This window comes from Fukomys damarensis, unplaced genomic scaffold (assembly GCF_012274545.1).
Source record: "Fukomys damarensis isolate Sample0158 unplaced genomic scaffold, DMR_v1.0_HiC HiC_scaffold_25, whole genome shotgun sequence".
In the NCBI taxonomy this organism is placed as follows: Eukaryota; Metazoa; Chordata; class Mammalia; order Rodentia; family Bathyergidae; genus Fukomys; species Fukomys damarensis.
Genome location: NW_022900937.1, coordinates 8,805,700 through 8,830,495, shown reverse-complemented (window position 1 = coordinate 8,830,495; position 24,796 = coordinate 8,805,700). Strand labels below are relative to the sequence as shown.

At 42.3% G+C, this 24,796-nt stretch overlaps 1 protein-coding gene across 2 annotated transcripts in view; it reads right to left on the bottom strand.

Moving 5' to 3' along the window:
• Window positions 1–9,577: 9,577 nt before the first annotated feature.
• Window positions 9,578–24,796, bottom strand: part of Emcn (endomucin) — an 86,647-nt gene continuing 71,428 nt past the window's right edge. For both annotated transcript variants that reach the window (XM_033756113.1, XM_033756111.1), the window contains 5 exons: window positions 24,573–24,668; window positions 21,592–21,616; window positions 20,363–20,424; window positions 15,570–15,641; window positions 9,578–11,274 (listed from right to left, as the gene is read on the bottom strand). In XM_033756113.1, coding sequence (XP_033612004.1) covers window positions 15,607–15,641; window positions 20,363–20,424; window positions 21,592–21,616; window positions 24,573–24,668 — 218 coding nt within the window. In that variant the 3' untranslated portion in view covers window positions 9,578–11,274; window positions 15,570–15,606. The remainder of the gene's footprint in view (window positions 11,275–15,569; window positions 15,642–20,362; window positions 20,425–21,591; window positions 21,617–24,572; window positions 24,669–24,796) is intronic.

Genomic DNA, 24,796 nt, shown 5'->3' with positions numbered 1-24,796 from the left:
ATAAGATCCTAATGAGATGACTAACATTGTGAAATGGGAAAAAAAGGTCTAAAGGTGTAGGGAAGGTGGGATGGGTAGGGGAAGGTTAATAAGGGAAAAGAAAAAATGTGAGAAAATGAAAAGATGGAAACAAAGTGGTTGTAAATGGGGAAGGAAGGAGGGGGTGATGGGAGGGCAGGGACAAGGGGAATAAATGAGAACCAAGACCGTCATGTAGAGGTACAAGATTCTGGTAATGAATATAACTGTATTGTATACCTAGAAGGTACCAATAAACTCAATTAAAAAGAAGAATTTATTTGCTTTAAAAAATTAAACAAAATTCAAAAAAGAAACTAAGAAAAATAACGAGACAAGTGTCCTGCTACTTTTTGTTAGCTAGGCATATTAGCATAGTGATGTACTAAGGGACTGATTTAATTGAATGTTCTACAGTGTGGCAAATGGGAGACATGCTGACTCTGTGCAAGCAAGGACAGAAAGCAGCGCACTGACCTGTGGACAGCATTAGGGATATGGCTCCGCAGAGGGGACCCACAGGGCCCTTGAGGGTAAGGGACACAGGGAGCACATCCTGTAGTTACACCCATTAGAGTCTTATAGAAGGCACACCATGACCCAGCACTGAGTTTTATGCATCTATTGTCTAAAAGGAAGGCATTTCTGTGGGCAAATACCATGGGTTTAGGACTGTTATTTCCTAATAATCCTTCTTAATGCAGGGATTAAGTTTAGAAGACCTAGGAGAGGGCTAATTAAAATGTCCATGACAGTACTTCTCTGATACAACAGTTTTTAAAATGGTCTATTGATAAATACTCAGAGTTGACTTTTGAAATTTATCTGATGAGAACCTGAATGCAAAATTCATAGTTTTTCTGGAGGGGGGCAGGTATTTTGGGATAAGAAAAAAAAAAAAGAGTTCATTCAGCTGCATTCTATTTCCACTCCAAGGAAGTTAAGGCCAAAACCCATGTCAAGTCTTAGAAGTCTCCTCATTGCCTGTGGTGATGGTTGATCTTCGTTGTTAACTTGGCAGACTGAGAGACTTCTAGAGAGTGGTTAGGTCATGAGGGAACTGACCCTTTGCATGGGTTAACCTTTCCATGGGTTAAGCCCTCCATTCCACCATGACCCTCTGTGTCAGCTCAGATCCATAGCCACGGGACCTGACCACCATGGGCTGTAACCTCTGAACCTGTGAGCCAAACAAATCCTTTTCCTCTAAGTTCTCTCTATCAAGTGTTCTGTCCCACTGATGGACAGCTGACTGACATACCTGGTCTCCATCTCCTAGGTTTTTGCTCTATGTTCATCAATTTCTTATAGAATCAAGGTAAACCTAGATTTCCTCATCTGGGAACAACTGTAAGCCTACAATGCATTTATCTTTTTGATCCAAATATATAAAATATTGAGCAAAATGTATCTGTGAATTAAAATAATGGTCTAATAGGTGCAGTTCATTTCTAGTCATCTTGGAATATTTGTCAAAATTTTCAACAATATATTTCTGTACCAACATGAATCATTCAGTATGGATCTCTCCCCATGTGGGTCAAGGCACTATCCAAGTTTTCTTATTTTAAATGCATTTAAAAGATAGAGTTGATAGATCATAGGACAGTTTAAAATTTTATATTCAAGTCCAGGATACAAGGACTCACATTTGGAGTAGGGGTGTGGTTGAATAAATGTGGTTTATTGGTTGGAATGGAACTCATTTATTTGACTCTCAGGAATGCAATGTTCTATGGGGAAAGCACTCACTTTAATCCATTTCCACTGTGGGCTTTTTCCCCATCCCCACTAGAATCCCACTTTTAAAAATTAACTTTATCGGTACATTTTTGCTATACATAATGGTCACATTCATCATAGGCAGTTTGTACGTGTACATGAGGTATCTTGCTTCTTCCTTTTTCCCGATTCCATCCCCTTTTCAACCCTTCTTCCCTTCCTTCTTGCAAATACTTTTGTTTCCATTTTTGCCCTTTTCCCTTCGTTCCTTCCCCCCATTCCCTTCCCATTTCAACATTTTCTCCCTACTTCCCAATATCTATTGTCCATTTTTGTCTTTATATATGCTTTTTGGTTCTCACTTAAGAGAAACAATGTGGTATTTAAACATCTGTGTCCGATTTAAGAGTATGAGCTCAAGGTATATCCATTTAGCTAGAAATGTTTGAAGCTCATCCTTCTTTATGGCAGAGTAGTACTCCACTGTATATAAAGACCCAATTTTTTTACCTGGTGATGGGCATCTGCATTGTTCCCAAGATTTAGTTATTACCAATTGTGCCACTATAAACATGGGTGTGCATATATAAATGTGGCATGATGCTCTTAACTCTTTTGGGAAGATAGCAAGAAAGGGAATAGCTGGGTCAAATGGAACCTTTACTTTCAGTTTTTTAAGGAATCTCCACACTGGTTTCCGTATTAGTTGTACCAATTTAGACTCTTACCAACAGCGGAGAAGGGTTCTTTTCTGTCCACAGCCTTGCCGGCATTTGTTATTGGTTAATTTCTTGATGATAGCCATTCTTTCTGATGAGATGGAATCTTTTATGCTTTAATTTGCATTTCTTGAATGACCAGAAACAATGAAGGTTTTTCTGTATATTTATTTGGCATTTGTGTTTCTTCACCCGAGAAGTGTCCATTCGTTTCAGGTGCCCATTTTTGGAATGCGTCTTTAAATTTGGAAGGACTAATTTTTTTGAGTTCTTTATATTTTCTAGATATTACTCCTTTGTCTGAGGAATAATGATAAAAACTTTCTCCCATTCTGAGGGTTGTCTCTTTACTCTCTTGGTGATTTCTCTGGCTGTGCAAAAGTCTTTTAATATGATGATTTTATGTCTTGTATCTAGATATCCCCCAAAGCTTCATGCAATCATAAGTGGGGCTTTTCGGAGGTGACTGGGTCTAGGGTGTGTGCTGCCAGGATCAAGGATGTGAGCCTGTAATTGATTCATGGGTTAAGGGCATGAGTGCTACTCCCCCTCACCTAGATAAGATATAAGCGACACAAATCACTGCTGTGGTTGTTGCTTGCTGTTTGTTGTTTGTAACTCTTGTCCTTGTCACTCGCTGCTTTCTGCCTGCTATGAACTGTTTCTGCTCTGTGATGTCCTTCTGCTGTGCCGCCCTGCCTTGGAGCCAGCTAACTATGGACCAAAACCTTTACAAACTGTGAGCCAAAATAAACCTGTTTCTTTAACAGGGGGGTTGGGTATTTTGTCTCAGCAATGAGAAAAGTAACTAAGACAAATGAGTCCCAGTTGTTGATTCTTTGTAATAGGTCTTGTGCAATCAAAGTTTTGTTCATTAGGTCTTTGCCTATACCTATGTTTTCAAGAGTTTTACCTACTTTATATTCCAGCAGATTAAGTGTTTCTGTTTTAATATTTGGGTGTTTGCTCTATTTCAACTTAGGATTAGTACATGGCGAGAGGTATGGGTTTAGGTTTAATCTTCAACATGTGGATAGCCAGTTTTCCCAGCACCACTTATTAAACTATTTTTCTAAAGCTATTTTTCTTCCAGTGAGGGTGTTTGGCACCTTTGTCAAAGATAAGGTGGCTGAGTGTGTTTGGAATTGTTTTTGTATTTTCTGTTTTGTTTCACTGATCCTTGAGCCTGTGGTTTGTTTGTTTTGTTTGTTTGTCAGTACTGTGCTGTTTTTATCATGGGATTGGGATGTCCCTGACTTGCTTTTGTTGCCCAGAATTGATTTTACTGTTCTAGGTCTCTTCTGGTTCGATGTGAATTTTAGGATTGTTTTCTCTAGTTCTGTGAGGTATGCTATTAGTAGTTTGATTAGGATTGCATTAAACTTGTATAACAATTTTAGGAGTATGGCCATTTTCACTTGGGTTCTTCCTACCCAAAATTAAGGTATATCTTTCCATTTTTCTGATACCTTCTTTTTTCAGAGTACTGTAATTTTAGTGCAAAAGTCTTTTACTTCCTTTGTTAGATTGATTCCCAATTAGTTAATTTTTCTTGATTATATTATGAAAAGTGTTATTTCCTGAATTTCTCTCTCAGTGAGTTTGTTATTTATTTATAGGAATGCTATTGATGTTTGAGTGTTGACTTTTTATCTTCCTGTGCTACCAAATTCAGTAACCAAATCTAGAGGTGTTTTGGTGGAGTTCTGGGGGCCTTCTGTGTGGAGTATCATGTCATCCAGAAATAATGATAATGTAACTTTTTCCTTTCCTATCCTTATTCCTTTTATTTCTTTCTCTTGTGTAATTGTTCCAGCTAATGTTTCCAGGACTATATTTGAATAGGAGTGTTGAGAGTGGGCAACCTTGTCTTATTCCTGATTTTAGAGTGAAAGCTTTAGCTTTTGACCATTTGGTATGATATTGTCTGTTTGTCTGTGTGTCATAGATGGCTCTTATTAGATTTATAAAGATCTTGTACTCCAATTTCCTGTAGGATTTTTATCGTGAATGAGTGGCAAACTTTTGGCAAATGTTTTTTCTACGTCTATGGAGATGATCATGTGGTTTTTGTCCTGGGTTCTGTTAACATGGTGTACTATGTTTATGGATTTGTGTATGTTGAACCATCCCTGCATCTTCTGCGATCCAGCCCTCCCATCCAATAGATCCCCTGGATGGACTGATGTAGATAGCAAAGAGGCACTGCATTTCTATTTCTGCTGTAGCATTTTAAACTCAGCTATCTGCTTCATAAACTGATTCCAGCAGTCACCCAAATGGGCTATCTGTGAATTGTATAAGATGCATCTCCTTTGCTCAGTTTTTGTGTCTTAGATTATAGAGTTTTATGTATTTTCCTTTTGTCTCCCTTCTTGGTAATTGTCTTGGTCTGGGCAGTAACAAAGTTTAGGTCTACCATTTTAACAACATCCCATGTTGAATTAATATAAATGATGTATTTGGTTTAAACAAACTCATGTTTCTTTCTAATTTTTGACGTGGCTAAGATAAAATATAAAATGACACCTGTGGATTGCCTTTGTTTCTATCAAGTGGCATTGCTTTAGCCTACAGACAAATCATCAAAGGGCTGGGAAGTGTAGTGATAACATTGGCTTGGATTCCAGTGGGCCTTGGAGACTTGGTAACTCTATTGGCCCAGCACAACCGGACGACAAAGCAACTCAGTGAGTGATGCCACCCTGTGGATTGGGAACGTCTCCCAAGGCCATGAGTAGAAGGTCTGGTCGCAACCTGTGGGGCTGGTTGAAGGAGGGGATCCTTCAGAAGGCTGGACCCAGAAGGAGGCCCCATCCTTGGGTTTGCACGCTAGGAAGGGATACCAGGGCTTTTGATATTTCATCAGAGATGAAAACACGTGGACCTGTTACTTTTGTCTTTCTAAGACATTGATAAGAGAATTTACTTTTCAGTCTTTGGTGACTGATGAGTATTTTTGATAAGCCAGCAGTCATGACCACATGCCAGGGGAGGAAAGTGATCTCATGGAAGTCTAGGAAAAAATCAAAATCTCAGTGTCTCTGTTGAAAATGATTTTGAACTTGAAATCAGAGACTCCTGTTAAAGATTTTGCTTTGCCACTTACAAACTGTCTATGTGTTTTCCACTAATAAATTGTGTTTCAGGTAGTCAACAATGTGTCAGCATATCTATAAGAAGGAGAAATTTAATAACAGCAATGCAACTTATCCACACAGCTATTGTGAAAGAACCATGGTTCCATAATTAAAACTTGTAAGTTCAGTACTTATTATTGTCAGATGCATCATGCATTTTCTTATATGGCCTCATGTGTAAAAGGTAAAGGTATTGAAATTCTATTACCTTTCAATGAATTTACAGACAATAAGACATTTGCACATATATTTTTTTCGAAGGGGAAATAGATATGTAGTCTTTGTATAATTGAGATTTTTGCCAATCTAAATTAAACAGGGATTCATTTTTTTTACCCTCTTGCCCCTGAATACCGATCAGAAATCAAACCTTAAGTATTTCTATTTTCAGTTGTTCTAGAACTCATCATTACAATTCTAAATATTAATATATTTTCTTCTGTAAAGTTTTGTATAATGGACAAGTCCCTGCTATGAGTGCATAGAATTTAGTTCACTAACACTAACTGAAAATTTCCCCTCCTCTCACTCTGCACTATTTAATGCATACGTGACTTAATCTCTTCAACTTTTAATATTACTGATTTAGAATTGAGAGGGTAGAAGGTAGAAAGGCCTGTTCTGCTCTTGTGTGCGGTGTGCACACAGCTTGGAGCATAAGCAGCACCGCGTAACCTTTAGTTACACGTGTAACCACTTCAGTCTACAGGCTCACAGGAGCAGCAAGAGAAACAGCACTGTCCTCCTTCTGCTACACATCTTGCTTTCTTTACTAGATTATAAGCTTCTAGAGGGAGGGGTCACTCACGCTCTATTTCAGTCCCTCTGCATCAAACAGCACCTTGGACTGACGTGAGATATTAAAACGTTATTGATGAGGGGGAATGATGATATGAAGATGATGATTTGCACTTGGAATTAAAACTGGTTTTGATCTTTGTTTCTTTCCCACACATATGTCTTCAAACTTCAACCTTTGAAATCTTCCCATACTTCCCTCTCCAATAGTTTGCCCTCACTTCCACACTGCACACTCTAAACCTCCACCGAGTGGGAAGCTGAGGCAGTTGTCTCTGTTCCCCTATCATGCCAACCTACAGATTTCTCAGTTAACCGTGATGCTGATTAAAACTAGCCCTGTACCTCACACACGCACGCGCACACACACACACACACACACACACACACACACACACACACACACCATGTACAGCAGTGCTGAGTTCTTTCCCACAAAGCCAGAGACGATGTCCTCGGTGCCCCCGCCAATCCATCCTACCAGATAAACCACGTGATGTGACGGAATGGCATTGCAATGGGAATTGTCACACAGTGGTCAACAAAATGCTTTCACTTGGTTCCAAGTCACACCCTGAAAGTCCTGCCTGGTGCTTAGATTTATAATTTAAATGCACACAATGTTATTACACTGTACTGCCACATAAGCAGGAGAAATCCTGAAATGCATTGCCAGTACACCAAAGAAGCTCTGTTCTTCACAGTCACACATGCCCACTCTAAAAATCAAGCTCGTATTTTTAAAATGTTTTCACAAATTGTTTATCTCGTCGTCTGCCTCCACATCATGAAAACACCCCACTAGTTATCAGCTATATTCAGAATAGCCAATTGCAGCTGTATGGTCCCAGCTTCTACCCCATCAGCATCAGAGAGTCACTCACACCTAAAGGCTCTGTGCAGGTTCTTCTTGTCGGCAGATTCTACTGCCCAAGTCCTGGTTTCAGCCTGTTTCTTCTAACACAGAGTCGCTGTCAGCTTCTGGTTGAGTTCCCTTCCGCATTCCTATGTGGATGAGGCCAGCGCCAGGCTCCTTGCTGCTCTCTGCTCCTGGGCCTGGCCCTGCCTGCTGTCCACTGAAACAGCGGCTCAGATTCCCCTGGGGAATCATGGGATTGGAAATCTTCTCCTTTTTAACTGTGATCAGAAGCACCATTCTTATACTCTCTGTGTAGTTAAGGAAACTGAGGCTTAGAGAAACTACATAGAACAATGAAAAAGAATAAGGATTTGGGTATACTTGGGGATTGAAAATTTCCTGCTTAGTAGCTGTACAATCGTCAGCAAAGTTACTTAACCTTCCATGTTGATTTCGAATGGAGAGGCTGCTGCTGGTGATATGCAAGGAGGAATTACTTTTATATTACCTTGATGATCAAATGAGCTGGTGTCAGTGAAATTTCTCCCCAGTGCTTGGTACACAGTGGACACTAGATATGGTGTTTTGTAACTAGTGACATTTCTCATCATTATTTTGGTAGAATTCCTTTTTTAATAAAATATGATGTAAAATATATCTTTTATTTATTTCTAAATGTTACACAGTCTTTAGCAACTTCCAAATTATCATTGATGACCTTGGCTTTGGAAGGATTTCTGACTTCAAGTTCAGGAATGTAATATTGAGGGTAAGAAGAATGCTTTGTCCATTATTTATCAAAGCAATTTTCCTTTTAAAAAGTCTCCCAGAACAGAGAACAGGTAGGTTCGAGCCTACAGGACAAATCTTCTGGAAGTAATGACAAAGTACACTCATTTCATTCAATGAAAGGCTTGTTGGTGTTTGCAGGAAGTTTTAAAGGGAAGTTCTATGGACAATCTGTCACAGATTCTCACTGTAGAGTGTATGGGATGAAGTGAATTAATCACAGTGATAAATGTCTTTAATGTTCGCACTGCTGTAGTGCAGATATTGGTGCCCCCCACCCTGGCCCGCATGGCAGAGACTTTGGTTCTTATGTGGTGCTGTGGGAGGTGGTAGGAAGGTTTAAGAGGCTAGGCACTGTTGGAGGTGTCACCTTCCTTTCCTGAGGAAAGCGGCTGCTTCACAGTACCCCTGTGCCATGATGTGCAGCTTTGCTATGGCCCTAGAAGTGATGGTACCATGTTGTCCTGGCCCAGAGCTTCCAAATCTGTGGGTGAAAATGCATCTTTTCCATAAGTTGATTTACTGCAAGTATTTGTTATCATTATGGAAAACTGATGAACACAAATACTAGAGAACAGTTTCATAATCTTGGGGTATCCATGGCCATTCTGTTCCAGGAAACTCCACAGATACCAAAACCTGTGCATGCTTGGGCATTTTAGATCAAATGATGTGGTGTTATATATAACTTCCATGCACTCAGTCATCTCCAGGTTACTGTCAGAGCTAACAATATAAAAGCTATGCAAATAGTTGTTACACTGCATATAGGAACAAAGACAGGAAAAAAGAGTGTTCAATACCAATGCAATGGTTTTCTTAATTATTTGTGATCTGGGGAGGTCAAATCAATGGATCCAGGAAACTGTGAGTACAGAAAGTTGACTTCATGGCCACACAAAAGACAACTTTTAAATCATATTAGTTTTCTCTGTAGAGAACCACTAATCCTTGGTGTTTTTTTCTTTCACTTTTTTTTCTTCATGGTGTTGGGGATCAAAGTCAGGCTTCATGCATTCAAGGCAAGTGCTCTGCCGCAAAGCCCTTCCCTCAGCCCTGAGCTCAATGAAATCTTTATGACAAGTAGCCCACCCGAAAAAAACAAGACTGAGGTAGCATGGCCATTGTTACAGGTGTGGCCATGTGCTCTGTTGTTCCTCCCAAAGTTGAATATGCCAGGTAGGTTAGAAGTAAAGCAGACTTGTCAGGTGTGTGCAATGAGATATTTCAGCTGAGCAGGAGGAAATGAGACATCTGAGGGATCACAGCCAGTGTGCCAGCCAGCAGTGCCCTCTTACCCTCAGATGGCAGCAGTGCCCATTAATCAGCTTTTGTTTATGTGTGGATGGTGCGTAGGTGGGAACTCCATTCACAGTGACATGCAGCACAGACAACAGGAAGTCCTGCCTGTGATCTGAATCCAGGCTTTCCTCCATCTCAGTGACATTTGAATGCACATCAGAATACAATTTATAATAAGCCAGACATTAAAATTAGACCATTTAATTCTAAAAAATCTGATTAATGATGGTTTTGGCTTGAAAACAAAATATCCTACCTCCATGGAAATTTAAATTGGTTAACAAAAAATGTAGACATTTGGGATTATCTCTGAGCACGATGCTATAAAACTCCACGAACAGCTCCCTAAATTCCCCAACCCCTTATTCCTTTGACCTTTTTAAGACTTACCATTGTAGTTAGTATAAAGCATACTCATTGTGTGCAATTCTTGAAATGGAATAAATTTCTTTCTTTTGTGACAGTTGAAATGCTTTCTTTCCCACCTCCCATTCTTTTTTTTACCCCATGTCCCATTCTTGAAAACTCCTAAGTATGCTGATGAAAGTTAGAGAAAATGATGTCTAGAAGCGGTCTCACTTGCAGGAATTTAAGCCCTAGTCAAGGCTGCTTGTTCACAATTTGTTCTGGGTAGCTGAGAGACCCTTGGAACAGACCAGGCCTGTAGGCTGTTCTCCTTGGGAAGGCAGAAGGCCCCATGTGGCATGGTTGCTACTGTTACACCCACTTAAGAGCGAGGAAGTTCAAATGCAGTCTGAGCAGAATAGCCCTGAGGCAAAAGCACACAGAGGAGATCCAAGTCTTTTGCATCCTTTCCTTTCCTTGTTTCCCTTTTCCTATTTCCCCATTCTTCTCCAAGAAAATAGAAACACTGTCAGAAATGTAGATGCTTGCCTGGTTTGTCTGGTTGGAAATTACCCAAATATTGGGAAGCAAAAATTAAGATGATTACCCGATCCTCAAACCTGGGAGTTCCCAATACATTGCGACGGAAGAAATTTCAAAAGGTGTGGGGGGGCAGCAAACTCACATAGTTTTTAGGTCAGTAACACTGAAAATTAACATCCCAGTTATACATTTAGGAAATGTTGATTTTGTGCAATTTGGAGCTTTAACATTGATTGCTAGGACAAGTCATTACATTTCTAAAAGAAATAAAACATGTACAGAGTTATTTTCAACCAAGCAGATTAATGAGAAGCCACCATCCTCTCCCCTTCTTCTAGAACGCAGCCCAGAGCTTGCAAGGACCCTTATATCCTTGTCACACAGAGCAACAAATAGAGAGACAAAAAAAATACAGCAAATCTCTGTCCCCTAACAGCGTGTGATGCGTGGACCCTTTGTCCCTTTCTCACTGGTTGCAGAAGCTTCTCTCTGAGTCTCATGAGGTCTCAGACTCTACGAAACAACCCGAAGATACTTGTAATCAGGGGACCAACTTCTATTTCCTGGCCATGTGGGGATGCAGCAATTATTTATTAAAGTAACACACGGAAACATGAATAAAATACCTATATATACAGAGTGGCACAGCATGATTTCTACTAACTCTTAATAATACACTGGCAGGTTCCCCGCATTAACATAGTACAGAAAAATAAATACACAGAGTACGATGAGAACACCAAGGAAGTGGGGCCATTTCCATAGATGAAGCCGTCGGCCCTGGAAGCTTTGAACTTGACCCTGGCTGGGGTTCAAGGCTCACAAGGCCCCGCTCCCCGGCCCTCCTCAGAAGTCCCTGGGGGTGGAGTGATACGCTTTGCTACATCGCTGGGACTGCAGAAGCCTGAAGTTCTTTCTGATTCCGTCACTGCCTGTCATCTTGAATTCCCTCTACCGACGGGTGAACAAGAGGGGAAGTCACCGCTGATTTCCTGAGCCTCTCTTTTCACCGCTGGAGCGGAGAAGCCGAAGATGAAGCCTAGAACAAGAACAACAAAATGTCAGAGTCCGAGGAGGTGAGGAAGAAACAGAGGTGAAGACAGCATGGGCCCGCGGAAGTTTTCTCCACATGCAGGGGAGTCACGAGAATACCTCACAGGCTCTTCAAACTCAGTGTGGCTCTGGGAACGCAGCCCTCCTCCCCCACCCCTGTCCTTACTGACCTCAGGGGCTCATGCTGTGTGTAAGATCCGAGACTCCCCCAAACTTCCGGCTAGAGGTAGGGGTCACTTTCGCCCCTTCCTTGACCACAGCTCATGGATCATATCTGTCTCTGCTCCTGTCTCTCTCTCTCCCCCTTCCATCCCCTCCCCCTCCCTTCTCTGCTTTCTTCTCCAGCCCTGGGTCAGGCCCGGCTGTTTCCCAGGGGAACATTTCCCTGAGTGCTCTGCGCCCACTCTTCCCGAGAGTTAGACTTGGGCCTCAGACGCACAGCAGTATCTTCAGTAAAAGCTCCTCCCACCCTCAGTGTGCTGCACCTTCTCACTAAGGAGCTGCAGCTCCAGTCCTGCTCCAGGAGCGATGATGAACTAAGAGTTCTGTGGACGGCTTTCCTGCTTCCTGCTATGTCTTCACCAAGGAGGAGAATGAACCGGCCTCTTGCCTCTTCTTCACAGCAGGGCCAGCCAGGCCTTGGGTAGGATCAGGGTTCCATATGCAGTGTAGACACCACGCTGTGTTGATCCAAAGACAGTGCAGGCTGAGGTGGCTTCTGTGTCCAGGTGGGAAGCAGCCAGGCTGAGCTAGCGGGGCTGAGGGGCTGGGAGGTGGATGGGAGCCGTGGGCTCACCTGAGCCTGGGGAGAGGATGACCCGCTGTGCTGGGGACAGTGATGGACGGACGTGTGTCCCTGCCTTCTCAAGGTGTTGGTCTGTGGTGGGAAAGCTTCTTTGATAGGGCTGGCAGGTCTGTGTCCTGGCAAGGGGGACAGCTGGACGCTGGCTGCTGTCCATGACAAGTCTTTGAATCCTCCAGAGCAGGGATGGGCAACACACGCTCCAGTGTCTGACAGCAGCATGAGTTTGGAGAGAAACTGTGGACCAGGCCCTTCCTCAAGTGTGGGACTCTCTTCCGGGTTGTTGGTGACTTAGGGATGGTTCAATGACAAGGGAGTCAATGCTTTGTCTGACCACCGCTCTGCTCCTCCCCTGCGCCTGCTGCCTCTGCAGAGCTGTGTTTCTAGACCACTGCTCCCTATGCTCCCCACAGCCAAGCACCAGGTGGGGTTTAAAGAACACCTAACCAGCAAGAAACTGATATTTTAAAATCCATAATTACACACATTACATGCCACAGGGTGATCAGCTTGTTCTGACAATTTTTAGGCTTTTCACCCGGTCCTGTGTATACCACTCGGTGTCCTGACTCTTTATCTTCTGGACATGCTGTTTTTATGCCTACGGAATCTTTCTTTGCCTATGCTATATTAAGAAAAATAATTTTATATGTTTCAGCTTAACTACCATGTGTAGCAAGTTTGCCGTTAAACTTTTGGGGCTACATATGTCTTTAGATACCATTATCTTATCATTTCCCGCATTTCACTAGAGTGGTTCTACTGTGTGTTCCTCTCCAGTTCTATGTGCTCTTGTCAGACCTGTTTATTCAGATCATTTATTGACACCAATAATATTTGCCTCTTCTATACTTTTGCACAAAAATTCTAGCGTTAGCCATTTTAAGTGATAGCAAATGATATTCTCAGTTATTCCATCCTCTCCTCTCCTCACCCTGAGAATTGATTTCAGAAAGAACAGAGCACGTTTCTCCCACTGATGAGAGGCAGTTATAGAGAGGCAAGTAATGCATAATTTTGCGCCTTTGATGCTAGTGGCCTTCAAAATTTATCAGAAGGTGTTCTCCATAAACAGTTATTTTGAGGGTGGTGCTGATTCTCTCGAGGAAGGAACCCCTTTTTTCCCTCATAGCCATGACCAAAGAGGATTATGCAGAGAAGGTGGAAGTTAAGATAACCTTTATCTTATTTTATGAAAATGACAGACTTATGTACTGCAGTACAGCTGCAGTGAAATGGTAGTGCTTTCTGAAAACCCTGTCTGCCTTCCTATCGTTGATATAGAAGTGGCAGAGAATCTAGAATGGGTTTGAATTAATGTGTCAGTATTACGCATGTCCATATAGCTTTTTAAATGTTTTCTCTGTTTTCTAATTTCTGAGCAGGACTTTATGGTCCTGGTGGTTAATGCTTGTGGAAGGCAAGGCCACATATTCTGGAATTCCTGCCCTGACAAGTTGCACTAAATAGAATTCTCTGCACAAAGCAGATGATCGATAAATGAAACAGCAGACATTAATTATATCTAGGGTCACGTTTTGATTGAACCTAGGTGATTACATCTATATCTGCTTCTGAATACAAAGATTCAAAGACATCTCCAGTTCTGTCCCTAAACCTTTTAGGTCTGGTGAATTTATTCCTGTTCATTCTGTATCCCTTCTGCAGTAACTGATTCCTAGTGTACAACTTAGGAAGCAGCTACTCACGACTTCTTCAATTCACAGTACAGCAAGAGAAACACATACTTTAAGAAGTATGACAAATAGCCACTAGAATCAACAGATGTCAAACTTGTTTCCACCCATTACATTCTGATCTTTACTCCTCAGAATGTGGTTATATAATTACAAAATTACACAGAGGAGAGCAATCAATATATACCTCTCAAAATCAAAAGACATGAAATCATACATTAGGGATATTTTTTAAAGAACAAAAATGGAAACGAATGGGAGTTGGACAATAATTTCCTTTATTGAACACAATTGTTTGGGTCAGTTCTATGCCTTGTCTCCTGTATAACTTTTTCTTCTTTGCCTTTTCTTTTCTTCCATGGCTGAACAGACAAAATTTCTCTTTCTCCAAGTTGGATAAACTGGCATCTACTGTTTTAGCGCTTTGGTATTCAGAAGGTTTCTCTTTTTCACACACTGGGGTGTGGAGAAACAGAGAAGGGTTGCACCCATGAGTTATAATCTTCCCAGCTCCCCTCCTGACTCCTGAAAGTGTTCAATACAAAAAGGTGTCCGACTCCTAGGTGCCTCTCTCTCTGGTCCACCTTAAATTCTGGTTCCACAGGGATGGCTTTGGGTAGCGTGTGTACATCTGCCTTCTGCTACTCTGAAGGAAGCATGGTGGGCACAATGTATCCAGCAAGCAGCTGCTGAGAGTATGTGACAGCCCCGAATTAACAGCCTCGTGGTAGGCATGGTGGTAGACACACAGTGGCATTCCTCACCCGGGCCACTTTCCCCGGAGAGACCACCACTGTGGTCTAGACCGGTTTGCGGCATGTAAGTGCTGACTGGTTCTTGTTTCTACCATTTGTTCCAAAGGATGGAGTCTTCTGTTGGTTCTATAAAGCATTGCACATTAATTGTCGCAGAGCTTAACTAATATATTTTAGAGTAACTAACATCAGAAGAAAATCTCCCATCTCAGTTCTAGGAAAGACGAAGACAACTCTGCACTGAACAATTCCAGTGTGAATTGAAACTGGCTCGAGCACTTTCATTGAAGTAAGACGTCAGTCAAGGCATGGGATAGCAGATATTGCCCATATCCGAGCTTCTGAAAGACTCCCATTGATGACTGACTTTACAACTATTATAAAAAAAAAGATCATTTCATCTCATTGATACCTGGAAGTTATAAAGCAGAAAGATGCCTATACGACCAGTTGGGTAGAATAAGTCCCAACTGAGACTACACCATTAATCACCTTCTTCATGGTTTTTTGTGACAAGTTCATGGTTCCTGAACCCAGAGAGAAAGTCCCTAAGGAAGAAGGCAGGACTTTCTACTCAACTCCTCTGGGCCCTGCTCTGTACCTGCTGGGGGCTATGATGTGTCGACTTGCTTTCTGGGTTTTGTATGTACCCCTTTCTTACAATAAACTGAAAATTCTCCAGCTATGTCATTTGGGTCCTACAAGTCATCATTAGCTATAGGACCTTGTCTACCTGTCACCACTGGTGTGTGTTTACTGACCCAGGCCGGCTATGCTTACAGGAAATGCAGAGCAATTCATGTCATCCTTTAGATAGGCAGGGTGACTGGGAGAATTTTCTACAACCACAGACATTCATTTCTCTGGCAATTGTTCATAGAATTTGATTTTAGACAGACAATGATGATTTCACTGACACAAACCATTAACTTCTCAGGTTTTAAAAGTTGTTAACATAATCCAAGGTGCAGCAGGCTAAGAAAACAGGAGTGAGGAAGGATTCGGGGAGTGGAACGGGGACACTTACGTGCTCTTCACCTGGTGTAGGTGGATTCTTTGCAGACTCAGTTCTTGGTCTTCCCTGCCACACAGTGCTCACCTAAGGACAGAGAGAGGCTTTGTTCTAGGTGCACAGAGAGTGGTTCTTGATTCATTTTTTGTTTGACTGGCTCACGGTCTAGAAATTAGTCACCCAGGTGCATGATATTTCTCTGGCCAGCACCCATTTCACCCTGCAGAAGCCCTGCAAAGTTGGCCCCAGGAAGTGAAGGGCAGGGGCTGGGTGACACCATGGCAGCACAGACGCCCCTGGGGACAGGTCCTTGACTTCAGCTTGGTGCACGAGTTAGCTCCACCTAAGCAAACCTGTGTCGTAAATGCAAAGTGTGGCTGAAGGCAGGGATACATCCGAGGGCCCTTCTGTTCAATAAGGCAGTGAAAGCCATGGGAAAATGAGCTTACAAACCAACATGAACACTTCTGGGAGCACAGCACCGTGTGAATTGCAGCGACATTCGGTCACCTGACACAAAGATGAATCCGCTAACCTAGGTAATGGAAACTGAAAAGCCCCATCCCTGACTGTGCGCCACTGAGCGCATGATCAGTATGTTTCACAGGATATGTGTCCTTTAGGCGGAGCCAGGCCACAACATCAGTCCTGACCTATATCAGTGCAGAGATCTTGCTCTTGGTATCCACGTCATAGTGAGCTCCAGCTTTCGCCTGCTCATGGCTGGGAAGTCTGTCTTCCTTCAACTCTATGAATGTCGCTGGTCATGTGCACAGCCACAGACCTCTGAGGACAAGTGGGGACACCTCATCTTGCTCTTCTTAGGCCCCAGCTCTGAGAAACGCTGGTCACGCCTGGACATTTCTCCCAGCCGTGCCACACTGCAATCTCTGTTCACTGTTGTTTAGTGGCAGGCATTGTGCTGCCTGGGACCCCCAGCCTGAAGTCCAGGTAGAGCAATAAACAGAATGAGCTTCCTCTCCCCCGGATACCTGCTCAAAATTGTGTAGAGCAAGTCATGGGAAATTATGACAGTTTCTAATTCCTCCCTGAAGTTCTCTATCACCACGAGTGGAAAGCTGACAAAGATGCTATAGCAAGATGCATTCAGCAGCGGTGATGATGATTTCTATTGCAAGAGCAGATGAAACACACACAATCTGGGGAGAAACAAGCTAAAGGAAATCTGCCAAAAATCCATGGTGGTATCCAGGCTGTGTTTCATGAGGTGACTAAGAATTTCTAAAATTCTTTTGTTTTCTCTGTGTTTTTCCATTTCCCGATGGGCCTAATGTGTTCAACTATTAAAATGGTAGTTAAAGCCATAAGGAAATAGTGTATCTTGGTAATGCATATTAACTTGCCAAATTAAGACTAAATTAAGAGCAGAGGAGACCAATGGCAGCTCAGGTGACAAGGGGGATGCTGGGCAAAGGCAGCCTGAGCCACCCCAGAAAGGTCACGAGGCAGAAGGTGGCTCTGTGGACGGCTCTTGCTAGTCTGTGAGTAACTTGCTCTTCCTCAGTTTTGTTCATTTCTTTTTAATAAGATTTCCTTTGTAAAAATAAATATGCAGAAAAGTTAAAAAATGACTGTGTATCTAGTACTTACCCTCATACTCAAGCCAGTGTGCTAGTGACACCAAAAAATGGACCATCACCTCAACCACTGATGGCAGCAGGCTCTGTGAGGGCTCAGAGGAGGGACTGTCCCTCCCTCTCTCGCTGGGCCAGGGTCACTGGGGAAGACAGGGAGGGAGGGACTGTGAAGGCTGGGAGTCTGCCATAGGGAATGGTTCTGAACAGGGCCGGAGGAGCAGCCACTGCCTGGAAGGCTGCACAGATGTGCTGAGGGCTGACTCGATCGCAGGTGACAGGAATTCATCACAGGGCTCTAAGCAGAAGGCTGGGATGACAAATTCGGATCTGCATGCTTTCCTTCCAATGGTTCAAAATCAAGCAATTTTTGAAGTTTAGTTGGATAGTAGAGTGTTCTCTTTCTTCTTTCATGTAATTATGTATTTTCTATTTTAAGCAATTTTCTTCATAACTTGTATAGCCTTCCATATTAAAAGTGAAATAAGGTAATGCAATTTCTGATATGCAGAGCAAGGACCATGTTTAATACGGGTCGTGTTGCTCACATGTTCTGCAGTCAGCAAGGCGACGTTAGCTTGGCAGGACCCCTCACTGAAGCTGGGTGGCATCATCCACGCTTCTGTGAACTCCACATTCACACACACGCTGCCCTCGAAAGCATGTTCTTATTCCATTGCTCGTGGGCTGTCTCTCCCACACTGAAGAAGCTCGCCACATCACTGGGCTTCATTTGTGGCAGAGAGAACACATCTGAAGCAGGCAGAGAGTGTGGCTGGAGGAGCAGAGTGACCTCCGTGGAGGGAGAGGATTGGGGGTCAAGGGCCCACCTCCTAGGAGAGGTGACTAAGTCCAAACTTGTCTCCCGAGGGCTCCTAGAAACCCAGACAACGTAGCATCTGTCGTTCCCAGACCCAGCTGCTGCAGAGATCTGTTTCCTGGGAAACATTGTTTATTGGCTGCTACAATGACACAATTCATTTGGAGACAAAAGTCCAGAGTTTCTACATTGACTAATGACTGTGCCAGAGAATAGCGACAGCCAGGAAGCTCAAACTTCTCACTGCTACTGACTTACATGCATTCACTGACACTGTTTTTCTTAGACTTTGAAGTAGACAAGATAAATTGTAAACTCATTGATTCTGATTGGTCAGGTATTTTTTCTGACAAAATGTTTTTTCTATTTAAAAATGGAAAGGTATTTATGTAGGTGATAGAAATTGTACTAAACCTATGAACTTATGTGAAACCTAATCCTTTCAAATTTTGTTCTAGTTATATTTTAGGGAAAATGTCATCATTGGTCCTGAGGTCTCTGAAGAAAAATGATTTTTAAAATGCGGCATCTGTTAAGTGAGCATAATTTTATAAGCAAAACACATTTGAACAAAGTTTGAAAGGCAGTGGGAAGAGATTGGTTCCAGAATGTTAAGGGGCTATGGAACCTTATTAACAGTAGACTTTGCAAACATTATACTGGTCCAGGGACTACTTGGTTATTGTTATGCTTGAGGTTATCAATTCTAGATTATTACAATCTGCTCCAAATGCTTGTTTTCAGCTTCGCCATATCACTGAGTAGTCTTTATGATAATCACTTTAATCACCTCTCAGAGGTTATTTGAATTTGGCAGAAACAAAAGTAGCAGAGAATCTACCTTACTGTGTCTACAAAGTTCCTCTTTAAACCTGTGAGTAGGAAGCTTGGAAGGCTGAGGCTCTGCTCAGATCCTACCCTGGCCCACTCCACACAGTCAGAGGTCACCAGTCCTTAGTAAAGAGTCCACTGTGCATCTTGCAAGTGAAAACATGCAAGATTTTGCAAGGCTTTGCTTGGAGGAAGCCGTAATCCCAGTGTCTCGTGTCACTTCCCTAGAGCGGTGGGTGGAAGACAGGAGGTGTCCCTATTGCAGCCCCTTCTCAGGAGAGTCCTCATAGGGACCCTCAGTGGGCCAAGAGCTCAGGCTTGCAGGTGACAGGCAGCTTCTTCATGAGGACTGAGCCTGGTTCCTCCAGAGCCAACTGAGGTTGGCTGCAGTGGGCTGCCAGCTGCTCCCTGACCCACTCCATACCCGGGAGGAGAAGTGGCCACTTGGTCAGGCTGGTGAGGGCCCAGGGAGCCCAGCTCCTAAGGGTTGCACATGAGTACCAGCCGGCATGTCTGCCTGTGCTGAGCTTTCCCAGGAGAAGCAGCTCCAGGCTACAAGGGAGGCTCTGGCTGGCCGACAGGCTCAGCACTTGGCCACCTAGCCTGGGACATCAGGCCACACTCAGCCCTGGGAATCTTGCTCCCGATCCAAAATGATACAGCTTTTTGTTGTATGTAATTGTTTTTAACCATAAGAAATATTTATAACACAGTTTGTCATTCTGTAGCTCTCACTTTTATAGAGTCCTTTGGGGGATGAGTTTGTATAAGTAAAATTTGGCTGGACTGAATGTTCTAAATATATAAATGCAACTGGATATTAGACATAGAGCTACTGGGATTGTTTTGTAAAATGTATAATTAGTTTAAATTTATTTATTTTGTGACAGTAATGTTTTAAATATCTGGTCTACTCAAAACAAGAAAAAAATCCGTGCTTTTAAAAGACTTTTAAAAATGTCTTTAGTATCTTGTTATTGTTTGTGATACAAATATAACTCATACTAATCATATGTGTGTTTTGAAAGGCTTTTATATTTCAAAGCAAATAACTATAATGAAAAATTAGGAAAAATGCAGATTTTAGCAATGGGAAATTGTGATTATCTTTATTGAGCTCAATTAAAATTGTATGAAATTATATGGAACATGATTTACAGTTTAATGGATTAATAATGTGATGTAGTAAATATTGCTGGTATACAGCCATTACCAAAATTGAACCAAAACAACAGTGATGTTAGAAAGTCTATCAACAAATTTAACATTCTTTCTGTTACCCCTGCAAAGCGGGAAGTGTGTCCGGCCCCGCCTGTTCCCTATGACTCATTTATAACTCAATGAAAAGCAACCCCAAAAGGCTAGATAGCCTAGTGGCCTTAAAAATGGTATTTCTAGGGTTCCTCTTTCCTCCACAGAAAAATTTCTATTTCCTGAGAGTTACTAATTGACTATTTCTAAAGAAGTTGTGCTTTTTGGTTATAGTTCATGTAACAAATCCAAGGTTGCAGGTAGGTTTAAAAACAACCATTTTCCATCGAAGCAACTGTCTGGGAACTCACCAGACTCGTGAGAAAGGGTCTTGACTGTGAGCAGCTTCACACTCTCTTTGTCGGACTGCGGTCTGTTCGAAATGGAAAATGCCATTAGCACCCAGCATTAGCAGGTCTTGTCCGCAGGAGAGAGTAAGTGCGACAGACACCAAAGAACGAAGGAAGACAGAGTCCTCCATGTACTGCTGTACATCTCCCAAGCCAAACCTACAGTTTCTTCACATGCAAGCTCACACATTGTTTAGCACTTCCACCTCCGGAAATGAAGCACTAAAGCCTCTCACTCCTTTGCCGTCGTGCCAAACCTAACTCCGGCATCAGCAAGGTAGCAGGAGACACTGTCACAGGGCCACCTAGTACTTGTCTCCAGCTCTGAATTGTGAGAAGGGGAAACGGAAATGTTCGCAAGCCTATGGGGTTGGGCTGGGCCCTGGGGCTGTTCCTGGACGCTTGTCCTGGACACTGCAGAGTCTCCACCTTGCTGTTCCCATGCCCAGTCAGTTTCTAGCCCTCATGCTCTCCCGGGGACATCTCAAGGGGTTTCATTTCTAATTTGGAGTAGTAGGTGCTTGAAGGTCATAATTTCTAATATTTACAATCTGATAAGATACAAAACCACTTATATAGATGCAGACCACAAATGCAGGCCGGTAAAGAATTTAACCACAGTACTTGTTTCTGACATGAAAACAGTGATTGTGGTTCTTCATGGCACCTCGTGGTAATAGCTGCCAGGATTGCTCATGGTTCCTTGTCTGCTTTTGTAAAGTCCAAGTAGAAAAAATCTGACATTCAGGTAGAGACCCTCAGAGCCAGTTCAGGGACAGGCAGGACTTTTCCGAACTGTGGTGAACATGCTGCCAATGTCACTAGGAAAAGAATATTTTAAAACTCTGGGCATGTGTTCTATGGTAGTTTCTTTCTTAGTCAGTTTATATTCCATTACCATTCTCCTCCTCATCTTACTACTTTATCCCCACTTAAGAGCAGTCTTCTTAGCTATTGGGATTTCTCTGTTAAATAGTGAGAGCTCTTAGAAACAGCCAAACCCCTGACATATAGCCTTTTATACCTTTTTCTTACTTCCTTTTTTCTTTTCTTTTTTTCTTTCTTTCCTCCCCTGTCCTTTCTTGCTTTAAAAAACAACACAAAGGATAAGTATTAACCAGAAATGAACATTTTCTCTACGTAAACAGTAAGGTCAGAGTGTCTAGGAAAAAAAGAAATGCCTTACTTACTGGTCACTTCCATTTTCCGGCGTGCCTAGGAGAGGAGATGGTGGTTATGAAAATTGCAAGGAACTTGGGCACCAGAAAACTGGCTCACCTCTCTCTGCTGAAACTAAGGTCTTCCTACAGCCATTTTAGTTTTCTTATTCTCCCAAATGAATTCTGTTTCCCTTTATATATTGCTTTGTCTTGGCACACAAATAACTATTTGTGGTGAGGGGTGAATGTGAATGGTATTATTTCTAATTGCATATATTTTTATCTTTATTAAGCTTATTGGTACATTTTAGGTGTACAATACAGTTACACTCATCATTGGGAGCTTGTCCTTTTACACGATTCATCTTAGTTCTTAGTTTTCCCTGCTCCCCAGCCCCCTTTTCAGACCCTCCACACTTCCCTATTTATAAAGGTATTGTTTCCATGTTTTTCCTTTGAACATATTTTTTCTGACCATCTCTGTTATCCACATAAATTTAATTTCAGACTGAAGTCTCTGAGTCATGTTACCTTCTTGAGAGCAGAGTGGGTTTACATATTTTCTGAACTTAGTGGAGCTTCACCCACATGCTTGAAGAATGATTAACCACAGATGCTGATTTAATGTTATAAAATTCAGTTTGGAAAACACTAACCAAATAGATTTGGATAATTATATAATTTCAGAACTTAGCCTTAAAGCTCTGTATGTCTTAAGAATGGTTCTCTATAATAGTGGGAGTTGTATATACCTGTAGAGTCCTCTTTAATAGCAAATGTCAGCTTTTCAAGGAACACATTCTCAAATTTCCTTTTGCAAAGCAATTTTTCAACACAGTGTCTCTTTACAAATGGATTTAGCATATTAATTTCTTACTTATCCTATATACTCAACACCCACAGTTCCAACTTGGATGGCTGATTTCCCATTGGCTTAAAATTTGACAAAAATTAATGTGATTTATAAAAATGCTATCTTCTCTTTGGAAACTGGGTAAGAAAATACATTTGAGACATTATTAAGAAGTGTACTCTTTCCCTCCTATAGGAAAAGACTGTTATTTGTTTTCCTATTTTCTCCCTGGAGCTAAATGAGCCCTGCTGCTTGGTCCCTGGCCTCTTCTGCATGGTTGCAATCAGGTGCTCAGGCTCTGGGAGACCCTGCCCTGCTGGCTCAAAGGAGGTTGTTCATGTCCTGGGGGTCCATGGTCCACAAGTAAGCAAAGTGGAGAGAGATGAGGTGCCTGATTAAAATAAGCGTGCTCTTACCTTTATGAGATTTAGGTTGGCTTTGCCTAGTGAAATATTTAGAATCAGAGTGGGGAAAGGGAAGACCCTATTACACTGGTACCCAAGCATACAGCAGGGCCCCGGTCTGTGTTAGGCACAGTGCAGTGTTGTAACATGTGGATTCAGACTGGGAGCGCTTGTAAGGGAGCTCTACATAAAGCACGAACTATTCTATAATATTATGTGAATTATATCATCTTTTTTTTTTCTTCAGTACCAAGGATTGAATCCAGGGTCTTACTATTGGGTTGAATCTCCAGTTCACTAAAAATCAGGGACTTGATAAGTCATTAAGTCATGTAGGAGGGGCTTAAACTTTCCATCCTCCTGCCTCAACCTCCCAGGGGGCTGAGATTATAAGCCTGAACCATAATCAGATATTTTAGGATTAAAATTGAAGGGACCATCCCTTCTGCTTGAAGATGTGGTATGTCATAAAAAGCTCCTGTGCTCTCCCTTCAACCCCTCCACCCCTGTCTGTTTACAAAGACTTTGTTTCCATTTTCTTCCTGTTTCACATTATCTATTACACATTTTGAGCCTTGTTTACACTTTCCATTTTGCACACCAGAGAAACTATTCAGTATTTACACAGATGTGAGAGCAGGGGAAGGGGGCAAAAATGAGAACTAAGATACATCGTGTAAAGGTACAAATTCCCAATGGTGAATGTCATCATATTGTATACCTAAAGTGTACCAATAACCTTAATGAATAAGAAAACTAAAAGGTGCTGTAAACTGGTAGATGGGCTGGAACAGGTAGGCAAGGTGGGGGTAGGCTGAAAGGTGGGCTGGACATTCCAGGAAAGGGATCCTGTGGATGCAGGCTTGGAGCACAGCCTGACACGGTACCATCAGGGCAGGTCTGGCTTGGGAAGGACCCCTGGAGCCCAGGGAGCATGGATCCCCTTCTGTGGCAGAGCAGCCAGGGTCAGAGCTGCAGGGCTGAGGGGATCGAGGCAAAGCCCTAAGCACAATGGAGCCCAGGGGAAGCTGAAAAAACAATGGAGTAAAGACAGAAAGAGACAACAGGGGTGCAGTAGGGAGTTTAGCTGATAAAAATGTGGAGATACTGGCTCATCAAGTGTGTCAAATACACTATAGTAACATAAGATAAGAGGAAGGGGAGCTAGGTATAGTAGATAAAGGCACACCTTGTCTCTGCAAGTTACCCATACTTTAGATCTATTCTAAATCTAAAGAGCACTCTAAATCTAAAGAGTCCGTTTTAAATAGAAAGTTTACTTAGAGAAAAAATAAAACTGAATCATGGAATATGCCTTCATTGGAAGAGAGCTGAGTCTTCATGGAGGGAAGTTGAGGCACAGAGCGGCTCTGAGACGCTGGTTCCTAAGCCGAGTTATTAGTAAGCCCCCCTCTGTGCTGTTATGTGGAAATGGAATAAAACCCTCCCAACAGACCAGGCATGCCATGCGATTCCCTCTTGTCTACCATACTCCCTCAACCCACCTCAGAAAGGGGCTGTACCCTTAATAAGATTTCTCTCATACTTAATATCTACCAATAGTAGTTGCATTCACCAGCATTCTCTGGGTTTCTCTGCCTTCTCCTATCTTTTGTAATCGAGCTATTGATATGGCACTTTATTTCTCTCTCTATAGCCACTCTCTCCCCTGAAGTGTGGAAGTGCAAGTTCAGACTGAGCAAATAGTCATTCTCCGTTAGGAAAACAAAGCAAAATAAAGTACTGTCACCTACCTGGGTCATTCTTCCAGCACATTCGATACAAACCCACCAGTACAAACACTGAGAGTGTTATGACAATCAGGACGATGACCACCGGCAAAATGATGCCTAGGAAGTATGGAGACTGGCGGTTAGAGTGGTGGCTGGAGCTCATGTGCACAGGTTACGTAGCGTGCAACAGGATGCTTGCTTTCTTCTTTCAACGTGATTCTTTTTTTTTTTTTTTTTTTTTTTTT